The following is an 11,854-nucleotide window of genomic DNA, read 5'->3' on the forward strand; positions in this document are numbered from 1 at the left end:
GGAATTATATAATTTTTTTTATGTAGTATGATTCCTCTGATTATTCCGCACATAAAAGTATTCAAGCTATCGAAAAATTAATAATTTGCGAGATATTTTATATTTTATACATTTGTACATTTTTACGTGAATTATGTGTTGTCTATATAATTAAATGACTATAGGCCTAAGACGATTGAAGGACAAATGATGGAAAGAGAACTCAGGAAAAAAATAAAAAAGAAATAAACTTTAATTAATAAATCTACGAAGAAGTGAAAGACACAATTTCAAAAGAAACAGAATTTTTACATAATGAAATAAATTCAAACAAATTTTTCTTTTGAAAAAGGAAAATTTTAATAATGTAAGTGTTCGAAATGTTGTCCACTTTCATTCATCCAAGTTTGCAATCTTCGTCAAAAATTATTATGCACACTTTGTAATTCGTTTCTTGAAATTATTTAACATTTGGCGTATTTTTAGCATCATATTTTCTCTAGTAGTTGAAGAATTAATAATTCATAAAAAATTTCTTGAATTTTGCCTTAAAAGAAAAAATCTAGGTAGATCAGATAATCTCTCAGATTAGATAATCTAGGTGGCCAAGACACTGGACTTTCTCGACTTATCCATCGATATTTTGTCAGTATTTATATTTTTATCAGTATATTTTATTTGTATCCCTTCAGACTGTACAACTTTTATCTGAAACATTTTTCCATATTTTTCATGTTTTCCGAGATATTCGGTCCATTATATTTAAAAATTTTCACTTTGTATAATATAATAATACAATTAAAATATATAATATTTTTATAATTTGAATTAATTTGCATGACCAGATCGCCCAGGAAATTGTTCCGAATAATTAAATTATGTGCATTGATAAAACGAACTGATTTTGAAGCACTGTTTAACAATAGTTGCTTTCCACCGATAGATAATTCTTAGAGAATTCTCAGATAATTCTCATTTGTGATGTCATAACTCAGTTGAATGAGCATTCCTTTTACATTCTAACAAGTGAGATTTAACTGAGCTTTTGCCTATAATTTGTACAAAATCGAGACCGTGCTTTAGAATTTCGTAAACTCACTTTAAAAGTGAGATTATAAATCTGTGTTATCATATGATAACTTATTTTTACCAAAGTATGAAATATATACTTTGTTTTTTTTTTATCAAAGTATGAAATACTCAGTTCACTTCAGACTTAGTTTCACTTATGTGTAAATGGAAAGCAACTAATAATGCAGTATATGCGTTTTCTGCGTAACTTGGAACTCACCTTTAGTTTCACAACTCATGGTTAATTCTTAATCAAGTTCGAATCTTAGAACTGGAAAAAGATCAGGAATAAATTGAACCTCGGTTAAGAGTTAACCATAAATTGTAAAGTTGGATTTTAAGAGCCACTTCGTTCAATTCTAATTAGAGAAATTGAAATTTAATTTTTCGATTTCTCGACCAGAACTTGACTAATATCGATATCTCGAAATTGATTCAGTCGATTTTAAGTCGCGTTTGCCACATGCCACTATTGCTAGCAATGGCAGATTGTCAGCAGGCAGCAATTGCAAACATTTGATATGTCAAACATCATCGTGATGAATTCAGAATAATCGCGATGACGGTGAAGGAAAGATTGGAGGCGTATAGACGCAAGAAGCGCAAACAGGAAATGATGGAATCGATCAAGAGTGTAATGAGAAACATATTTTCGTGGAATCGTGAAATCAGAATCGAGAAATTTGAAGAATCGATGAAGGAGGAGCAGGTGAGGTTATATTTATGAGGGAAAAAAATAAAGAAAGTTGCGGGAAGTTTTAAAAAATGTTTTGAGGAAGGAATATAAATTTCTTCCTTTGTTTGTAGGTTAAACTATGCAAACAGTCAGTGGATGTCGAAGAGGATGTCCAGGAGATTGACGTTCAGGAGGAGGACAACACACAGGAATCGCAAAGTACGGTGTTAAAACGAGTAATCTATTTATTATACTTTCTGTTATGGGCCACGTTATATATGATCGCATTAGAGTACGAGTTCGGTGCTGTCTACTTCGTACTGTCGGCTCTGATCTTTATCTGCTTGAACACCAGATCCGGGCCGAAACGACGTGGCGAACCCAGCGCTTATTCTGTCTTCAATCCGAATTGTGAGGCGATAGAGGGTACTCTCGATGCATCACAGTTCGAAAAAGAAATAAGATATGGTATAGGAGGGATACGATGAAATTGACATAAATCAGAAAAATCTGAACAGATTTGATATGATGTTATTCGCATTCCGATCTATTTATATGCCATGATTGGATTATTTAATGTGGAGTATGTAACATTTTCAATGTCAGATAAATAGCTTTACAATTTAAAGCTAAAGTAATGTTACATGAACATAAATATATAATTACATTAAACTCTTCTAAATTAAATTAGTATATTATATATATTTAAAAGCTAATTCTTATTTAATTTAATATTTAATTTGAAGAGAATCTAATGTTTTTTACATGTAGGGTACAAATTACGAATATATATAAATTCCACAAAGTTTTATAGTAATTTCAAAACAGTATAAAATGTGATAGCGAAAGCATATGTTATATATATTGTATAAAAATATACAAATAAGTATTATGTTATGTGTTATTTTTGTAAATTTTTACACAGAGATAGAAATATATATTTTATTTACATTCACTGTAAAATTGTAATTGTCCTTAGCTGGGCAATAAACATGAAATAAGGTAAAGCAAAGGAAATGTCAAAACGATTTTCATGTACTATTTATAATATAAAAATGAGCTATAAATATTTTATACTCACTAATACTCGTTTTGTCATTTATGTTGCTTTGCGTAGAAAACAATTGAGACTGAGCAATTCATGAAAAATGTGTATTGTCACAACAAGAAGCAGGTGTCCTGTAACAATCTATATATTCTGAAGTCTTTCTTATATCCTTTCGAGAGAGAAGTTTCTCTTTTTCGTCTTATCTTTCTTGCAGAATTTCTATAGCGTCCTCATAACATTTCGTCATCTGGTCGAGATAAGCTAATATGGTAGATTCACTAATGGAATCGTGCGACAATTTCCGAAACGTCGCTAGATCGGTTCTGGAATGCGAATCAATTTTATCAGAACATAGAAGCGCCTTATCCAGATCCAGAAGCAGATCATTCCATATCCTCATATGCAGCATCCTAAAATATTTCGCCGCATTAAAATATAATCATATAATCTTGGCAAGTTATATGAGACAATTTTCTTAATAATTTTAATTCTAGTAATTTCTGTGATATCCATGTCATTGATTTCATACAGATATTATTAAGATTATTAATTAATTGATCATTAATTAATTCTGAGTTTACTATACTTACTGGACATCATCTGTCGTGTTGATTTCTGCATTAAATTCTTCCACAGCTATGAGCAATATCTTTAATGTTTTCTTCAGTTTCTCTGAAGAAAAGCAACGATTAATTCAGGCTTTTTAACACTCTTGTTGAAAATTAATGAAATCAAAGGAAATAAAAAATACCCTTTGCATCTTGAAATCTGCTTGTTTGAGTGTTAATAGACTCCACTATTTCATTAACGGTTTCGTTAAAATACTTAGGTTTCCATTGAATAACTGTACATTCGGACAATCGCCATATAGTTTGGCCAACCATCTGAGCCAGAGTTATGTCGTATAGTTGGGAATTTTGATTGTGTGTAAGGCTATTATTATTCTGCATAAAAAAAAAGAGATGAAAGCACAGAAATCATCCGATTAATATTATTAACCAAATAGACATTTCATAAAATATTTACAAATTTTAAGCAGATACTTTAATAATAAAATTGTTTGAATCTTAATTTAGAATCTAAAATAGCAATATATGTTATTAAATTAAAAATAAATGCAATTTATATTGATGAAATTCTGAAAAAGCTTTGTATGAAATGAGATTACTTACGAACGAAAATATCACTTGCGGAATATCTAAAGAAAGGCGAGGACCGAACACTTCGTGTTCGAGATATGTCCAGTTATTATCGCCGGATATTGTCCTGATAGCTTCGACAGCTAAGGATCGCATGATATCTGATCCGAATAAAACCGCGTGATTGTTAGCTGAAATCAGATAATTCTTTATATTTGTGTTTCCTATATAATGTTTAACACGTAAGTAATAAAAATTCGAGCAAACCTCGCACAAAACGACCGTGCACCGTCACGTAAGCCATAGTTCTTCGCCATATAAATGTAGGCAGAGCTTGTGGGCAAATGTCCGAAGATGTAAAAGACATGCAAAAGATTAAACTTCGTCGTGGTCGCCAATTGTGCCCTAAACATATCTTGTCTAGAACTTGTGCCAATTCCAGAGCTAATGTTATACCGTCTTCATTAACGGATAAGATAATATATCTATCTGAAACAAATCAGTAGAATAAACGAAAATCCTGCTGTAGAAGACGAGAGAAAAGATAAAAGGCATTGTTTTTCTTTAAGTAAATATATGCAATGATAAAATTAAGAGACACGATAGTGTCAAGTAACTTCCGAGACCGGTCTATTCGAAACATGATTACATTAAATCTTTAAAGACGGAAACTTTCTAAGAAAGAAAAACTTAAAGAAGAATCTGTTTTCAAAGCTGAATTTCATTCTAGCTTTAGAATTCTAAAATTCCTAATAATTCCCAATTCAAAATAAAAACAATAATAATCTTATTATATCTTAGTTAAAACTTAATAAAATTTAATTTTAGAAGATTCTTGGACGCTGTTTAAATGTAGCCTGAAAATGTAAAAAAGGTAGTAATCTGTAATGAAGGAGTTTACAAGATTCATAATGTAAAAATTAAATTAAAATTTGGAGGTCTGTTTGGAAATCAATACTTAACTGTTTGTGCAATATTGATGAGCTTAAAATAAAGCGAAAATATTACCAAATTATTCCATATTATAGGCCAAGTTTCATAAAAAGTTTACAAAAATAAAAGGAGGTAAATGATTCTTAAATAGGATCACCCATTTATAAAAAATTAAAGATTATTTCATGTGATTGTTTGTGAATTGCATGTAAATGTAATTGAAAATTGCAAAATGATTTGCGCGTATATTAAATAGAGTAAGAGATTATTTTAAAAGTCGATATAGTAAACTCTATTTAAGAGTCGATATAGTAAACTTTTCATTTGTTATCCAAATAAATATAACTAAAACATTAAGGACTCACCTGATTCTCGTGAACCGTGGACAGTCGCATGAATGCATGGTGCATGGTTGTACACTTTATGAATGAGTGACAAGTTGGAAAAGAGCCCACTTATGCGTCGCATATCTTCATTTGACATCTGTCTATTTCTAATTGAAAATAACGAACATTTATTAGTAAAGAATTTAATTCGATAATTTTCTAATGGAATTTTTCATAAAGATTAATCTACTATATGGTATTATATTCTGATATATAAGTGAGAATATATTCAGATATATTGTCATATATAATTAAAAATGATAAGATATTAAGACAATATACGTCGTGCGATCGTAGTCGAGTGAAACTCTTTCCAATTCCTGGAGCATTATTTCTTGAAGATACTCTGTGTTTTGGAGACCATTTCCTGCCAATTCACTTCGTATCTTTTGTGCCTGGGCCTCCAATGATCTCTCAACGGTGAAACGGCCCAGCAGAAAACCGCATAGGAGACATAGGAAACCAACCGAGAAAAGAAACGAGAAACACAACCGTTTCGTCACGTATTCACTGGACTCGTCGATATTGCGAGTCATTTGAAGACTAAGGACTCGCTGCATCCTCACGAAGTGTTCTTTGTAGAAATCTGTTCAAAAGTATTACTGATAGATTTCTTTTATCATCTTTTATCGTATTGTATTTGTCAGATTAAATTCTTCTTTTCGTATAGCCACATATTGGAGCTTTAAAAATATGAAAGCTCGATCTAGATTTTTCTTATACAAACCCAACGAATTCACATTCGTGCATTTCTAGATTAAATGTGTGCACATAAATCACAATTACGCAAGTTTTATTTTAAATCCTAAGTTTATTAAATCAACAAAATCTCTTGTAATATACAAGATATTTCTCCGTATATTATTTGCGCGAAAGTTTCAATTATATGGCGAATCGCGAAAACGACTTCCACTTTTGCTAATTAAATCGATCACCAAGTAGTAATCACATTATCTGGATAACAAGATTACATTAACGATAAATCTTCGCAGACTTCGTGCGACGTCTACTTTGTCCACCACACTTTGTCACCATGTAGGAAAATCTCGCGGCGAGTTTTGATCGTGAAGACGATAGAGCTGACCGTTTTCCGCTGTCTCCGTCGTCGCCAAATTGCGTGGGACCCCACAGATATATTTTACAGTCCGCCTCTTTGACGTCTCGTTTATTTTATTCTTGCGTGAAGAGCGTGCGCGCTGTTCTCATCTCCGTTCTTTTATGTGGAGGAAAATAAGGAAGTGAAAGGAAGAAGAAAAAAACAATATAACAGAGTTCATTTTCTAATCAAGTCCGCACTTAGGTTTTGTTTAATGAATTTATCCAATTTAGAAATTTATCCAATTTATTATTCATCATTTAGATAAAAATATTCTTACAGTTAAAATGTTAATTTTTTTTAAGTATTGCGGCGAGAAATTTTTAATGAAAGGTAATCTGAGACATCTGAGGATTATCAAAGAAAAAGGGTAATTATAATTATCAATATCTTTAAATTGAAGAAATCATTTAGGACAAGATCATTTATCAAGATTATAAATCTATTTGAAAAATAGATTAATATAATTATATTAATATAATTATATTAATATAATTATATTAATATAATATTATATATATTATAAATTAATATAATATTTGAAAAATATAATATTAAAACACGTTTCTTTCTGGACACCGTGTACACAAACGTCATCAGAAGTGTGGACGTCGCATGTTGGGTAACTTATTTCGAGCAATAATACGATGGCGGTGTTTCATTTATAAATAGTTTTCGATGTATTACGTGCGCGTGCAAGGTTGTTCCAACTATAACGTTTTCTATGCGGACTTTCGAAATTATATATATAAATTTTTCACACGTGTTGTGACAATGTACAGTCGATTTCATTATTTGTTAAATCTTGAATGAATTAACATTAAAAAATTACAGGAAATAATGAAGTTCATTCGGACAATAATAAATTCGAAAGTGTAAATTGAGGCAGGTACCATTAAATATTACTTATGCATAAAATTAATCTTTAATACACACAATAGTTTTTCGCACCTTTATTACACATGATGGATCTTTCGCATGCTGGATTAATTCTCTATTACTTTTATAAGTATCTATATAAAAAGAAATAGGATACAAATATCAATAAGGATAAGAAGACGTTAATGTGTCTTGGAAGATATTTAAAATTCATTTGTCTTTAAAAGGAATTAATTTCTTCTTCAAAGCCAAATGTTTTGACTTTGATCAGTCTTTTATTTACAAATTTTTATGTATATATGAAAATGGATTTTTTTCTTTAAATTTAACATAGAATCTAAGGACCTAATAGAATAAAAAGATAAACGTTATATTTTTTATTGTGAGTTAGGCTATTAATTTATGTCAAGTCATTATGAATCAAGACAATTCAATATCTATAAAATATATATTTTAAATATACACTGTTAAAAATGTCATGAAATTTAATGTACTTTAAGTTACATAAATTAAATTCAATTTTATGACGCTAAATTAAATTTAATGTATTATATCTGCAATTGAAAAATATATTTGTATACATGAAATTTAGTGTACTTTTTATAAAATTTTACGACGTTTAGTATATTTTTTTTATTAAATTTCATTTTAGATTTGCATGAAATTTAATATAAGTAAACGTTAAATTTAAGTTACTTATAATTTCATTTTCATTGACAACATTAAATATTAAATATTTTTAATGTACACTGTTAGAAATGTAACCACGAGCTTCCTTTACATGTAAATGAAACTCGTGGTTATGAGCGAAATTAAAAATAATGAATGATTTAACTGAAAATTAAGTTACAGTAATCACTTAAATGTAATGAACGTGTACATTAAATTTATGAAATTTAATGTACTTTTAATAAAATTTTATGAAAAGTTCATTAAATTTCATAAATTTTCATGAAAAATACATAAAATTTTATGTATATGTACACAAATATACTTTTTAGTCATAAATACATTAAATTTAAATAATGCCAATGAAATTAAGTTTAAATTCTATAACTTAAAATTTAATGAAATTTAAGAACATTTCTAACAGTGTATCTGCTTGAAATTTGTTTCCATTACATGTACCGAAAGCAAATTTCTGTTTTTCTAATAATGTATCTTATAATATTTTCTTCCTGAATAAAAGTCATTTTCGATATATCCGCAAATTTTTGAATGTAATTAACATAGGCAAAAATTAATGAAAGCATTTCTTTCATCTTTTAATTTGACCTTATCTTCTAAAACGTCGGAAAAACATTCGTTGGAATGGTACGTTCCGATGTAATGCAATACGGTGTTCCCTCAAACTCTGTGGAGTAACAAATGTATCGTTACATATTTCGCACTCGAACGGTTCTGCAAATGTTTATACAAAAATTGCAAATTCTTTATATGATACAGATATTCGATTCATAAGAATTATTTGTACGGACAAAGATATCTGTTCTTACCATGCGTTTTCCAGTGCAGAAATAAACTCGAATAATTGCTATACGCTTTATAACAATAAGAACAAAATACTATGTCATTGTGAAATGCATAAATATGTTGTTGAAACGTGAACCAAGTCTTGCTGATTGAATTGCAATAATGACACATGTAAGATGTTTCGGCATGGACTCCTTGCATGTGTTCGTCCAAACTTATCTTTGTTTTAAAGTGAACGTTACATTTGCAGCAGACATTCCGGCATAGAATTATAGAACACAGACTCCTGTGATAATCTTTGCTTTCTTTATTCGTTGATAAGATGGCACCCATGATGGTGGCGATTTGATTCAATATTCCTTTTGAAAAAACTGTTGTTAACAAATAATTTTACAATTCGGTTTTGTTTTTCGCACTTTTTTACGACAGGTTATTTCTATTCTTTCGAAATCTTCATATACGAATTGATATGTAAAATTTCAGGTAATTTGAATTTTGCAATTACAGATTCAGAAAGTCGATAAGAACAACATCGCAGCACGTACTTAGCATGAAGACTGGAGGAATTTTGTGATATTAGATTTGACCGACAAATGTGTATGATTTTTTTGTCTGAATCTCATCTGAACATATTTTATATTTAAACATTTAATAGTAAACAACAAGTCCTGTCTATATGTATCCAAACTTTGTATTGCTTCTTCTAATACTATTACTATACGCTGAATAACTTATAGCAAATTTGTAATCACTGATTGTGAGTAATGTAAGTACGATTGCAGAAATGTACAAATATCGAAATATCAAGACAAGTTTATTTGTTTAAGCTATATACGCAAATAAGTACCTTAGTTAGTTAAAGATTATCAAAATTAGGCATATTTTTAATATTTAATTAGGAGATAAAATATTTAATCTATTTGTTTTTAAGAAAAATTAAATCTCTGATTTTTATTCTCTGACAATTTTTATTTAAAAACTTTTATATTTATGTACATGTTTGTTTTAATTTGATATGTTAACTGTCATAATCTAGTAGTAGTCCAAAATATAAAAATTTGTGTTTTATTTGAAGAATCACATTATTCATTTAATCTGCTAAATCGTTGAAAGATGATTTAACATTACACAGATGTAATATATGCTTTTCAGAATATCATATTTTTTATGAGGTTCTTTATAAAAAATTATTTTTAACGGTATTAATAGTTTTCGACAAAGAATAAAATCATATGTATAAATGCTCTTTCGTGTATTAATTATTCCTTGTAATTTTATTCTTCTCTTTGCATTGGAGCTCTTTGCGGTGGATGATACGGTAAGTCGAATGGCACTTCATGATGCAGCGAGAGATGATGGTCCCTCAAATTTGATAATGTTTTAAATGTGTTGTAACATAATTCGCACTCGAACGGCTCTGTGTGCAAATATAAATTTACAATATATTTGATTCAAAAAACTGTTTGTCATAATGTCATATTGATAATATATTTTCTTACCATGCATTCTCCAATGCAGTCTCAGCCTCCAATGATTGGAATGAGCTTTATAACAATAAGGACAGAATACTACGTGCCTGTGAACAGAGTAACTATGTTCTAGAAATTTTAGCCAAGTATCGCAGATTACGTTGCAGCAATCGCATGTGAAAGACATCCCGGCATGGTATTCATTTATATGTTGATACAAATTCATCTTTGTGAGAAATGCAAGATTACATATGGGGCAGATATTCCTGCACTGAATCATACGGATAAAATGCAGAAGGCTTTCGGATGCTCTGTGCTCTGCATCTAACGTCTGCATTGTCATATCCATGTTCTGTTAATATTTCAATGCAATTTTCGTTTAAAAAGACAATATCATACTTGTGAAAGATGATGCTGATTTTATTGCAAATTTTTTCTTAATCCGTTCTTGTTTTTGTCTTCTTTCTAAAATCTTATTTTCCTCTTTCCTGACTCTTTGTGATTAGAGATTCGTAAACGTGATATATAGTATATAAATGCTCGGACAATAATAGTCAATTTTGCAATTTAAATCGTAAAAGAAAGCCCAATGTCGCAGCGCAAGCAATCGACGGACTCGAACTCAAACTTAAATGATCGAAATGAGTTTAAATTTTTTTTTGTACTTACCGAGCACATTTTAAAAACAAATAATCTTGTTTATATACGATTGGGAATAAATTTTGTATTGTTTGTATCATTGTTGGATTTAAATTTCCAACTGTTGATCAATATGATTATGTAGGCAATTGTACAAATCATGCAACTCTTATTACAAAAATATATCGTAAAAAATATATCAAAATATAAATTTTTCTGTCTACTTTCTCTTGAAACGACGATTACGCATATTGTAATGACAATTAAGATATGTAATTGTCTTATTTTTTCTTTGTTATTGTTACTTGTCTTTTTTTTGAAAATATGATTACATAGATTGATGTTTCATTTATAAGTAATTTTCAGAAATTATAATTGTATTATATGTACATTTTAATTATAACATTTACGTATTTTTCATTATAAACTTTTTCGTATTCATCAATATTAATTTCCACAAAAGTTTCTATATATTCTATATATTGAAAGTTTATTACTATTTTCTTTCTGAACTACAAAGAGTGCATTCCATTTGACGCTCACAATACTCGCGAGCATCGTTTGTCCCTCTTGAATATTTATATATAAATAACAAAAGGATAAAATGATATAACAAGCATTGTAAGTGTTAATCATTGGAAGACTGCTAAAGTAGCGTCCTATATACACAATTCAAAGAGACAGACTTCCCTTCGTGCATATGAGGCAGTGAGCAAAATGAGGATGTCAAAATTATTTTACCTGTTCAATTTTCTAAGCCTAGATCCAAGCGTGTCATATTTACGTATACGATTCTAGACAGCTTACTTTGCTTATTATATTATATATCACTTCCTATGAAGAGGGGTAAATCTCTCGTTGAGTATAGTTATTTAAGAGATTATTTAAATAAAACAATGATTTTTTAATATTTTAAAAAGTAAGCAATAGATTTTTGTTTTTTAGTCATTTTTCACTTACAAAATTTTTTACACACATACACACACACACTATATATATATATATATAGTAGTATTTAGTTTTTTTATTTTACTATAGTAATATACTTATTCTTCTCTCTCTCTCT

At 29.2% G+C, this 11,854-nt stretch overlaps 3 protein-coding genes across 3 annotated transcripts; 1 reads left to right on the forward strand and 2 right to left on the reverse strand.

Annotated features, from left to right (window-relative positions):
* The first annotated feature begins 1,609 nt into the window (after window positions 1-1,609).
* On the forward strand, window positions 1,610-2,214 carry LOC105624079. The gene is made up of 2 exons (XM_012205439.1): window positions 1,610-1,759; window positions 1,858-2,214. Exons 1-2 carry the CDS (start codon window positions 1,610-1,612, stop codon window positions 2,212-2,214), a joined length of 507 nt encoding a protein of 168 aa, XP_012060829.1.
* A 650-nt stretch (window positions 2,215-2,864) lies between these two features.
* LOC105624080 lies at window positions 2,865-5,792 on the reverse strand. The gene is made up of 7 exons (XM_012205440.1): window positions 5,515-5,792; window positions 5,212-5,339; window positions 4,181-4,402; window positions 3,947-4,104; window positions 3,526-3,718; window positions 3,365-3,446; window positions 2,865-3,184 (listed from the first exon to the last, which is right to left on the reverse strand). The coding sequence occupies exons 1-7, from the start codon at window positions 5,790-5,792 to the stop codon at window positions 2,974-2,976; spliced, it is 1,272 nt and encodes a 423-aa protein (XP_012060830.1). The 3' UTR covers window positions 2,865-2,973.
* A 2,691-nt stretch (window positions 5,793-8,483) lies between these two features.
* LOC105624081 (PR domain zinc finger protein 5-like) lies at window positions 8,484-9,013 on the reverse strand. The gene is made up of 2 exons (XM_012205441.1): window positions 8,704-9,013; window positions 8,484-8,608 (listed from the first exon to the last, which is right to left on the reverse strand). The coding sequence occupies exons 1-2, from the start codon at window positions 9,011-9,013 to the stop codon at window positions 8,484-8,486; spliced, it is 435 nt and encodes a 144-aa protein (XP_012060831.1).
* Between the last annotated feature and the right edge of the window lie 2,841 nt (window positions 9,014-11,854).

The sequence above is a fragment of the Atta cephalotes genome, assembly GCF_000143395.1.
Source record: "Atta cephalotes unplaced genomic scaffold scaffold00072, whole genome shotgun sequence".
Classification (NCBI taxonomy): Eukaryota; Metazoa; Arthropoda; class Insecta; order Hymenoptera; family Formicidae; genus Atta; species Atta cephalotes.

Coding starts and splice junctions, on each gene's coding strand:
- LOC105624079 (XM_012205439.1), top strand. CDS start 1,610: ATGACGGTGAAGGAAAGATTGGAGGCGTATAGACGCAAGAAGCGCAAA. Junction 1,760..1,857: donor AATCGATGAAGGAGGAGCAG/GTGAGGTTATAT, acceptor CTTTGTTTGTAG/GTTAAACTATGCAAACAGTC.
- LOC105624080 (XM_012205440.1), bottom strand. CDS start 5,792: ATGCAGCGAGTCCTTAGTCTTCAAATGACTCGCAATATCGACGAGTCC. Junction 4,403..5,211: donor CCACGGTTCACGAGAATCAG/GTGAGTCCTTAA, acceptor GATTTGTTTCAG/ATAGATATATTATCTTATCC. Junction 4,105..4,180: donor GCACGGTCGTTTTGTGCGAG/GTTTGCTCGAAT, acceptor ATCTGATTTCAG/CTAACAATCACGCGGTTTTA.
- LOC105624081 (XM_012205441.1), bottom strand. CDS start 9,013: ATGGGTGCCATCTTATCAACGAATAAAGAAAGCAAAGATTATCACAGG. Junction 8,609..8,703: donor TCTGCACTGGAAAACGCATG/GTAAGAACAGAT, acceptor AAACATTTGCAG/AACCGTTCGAGTGCGAAATA.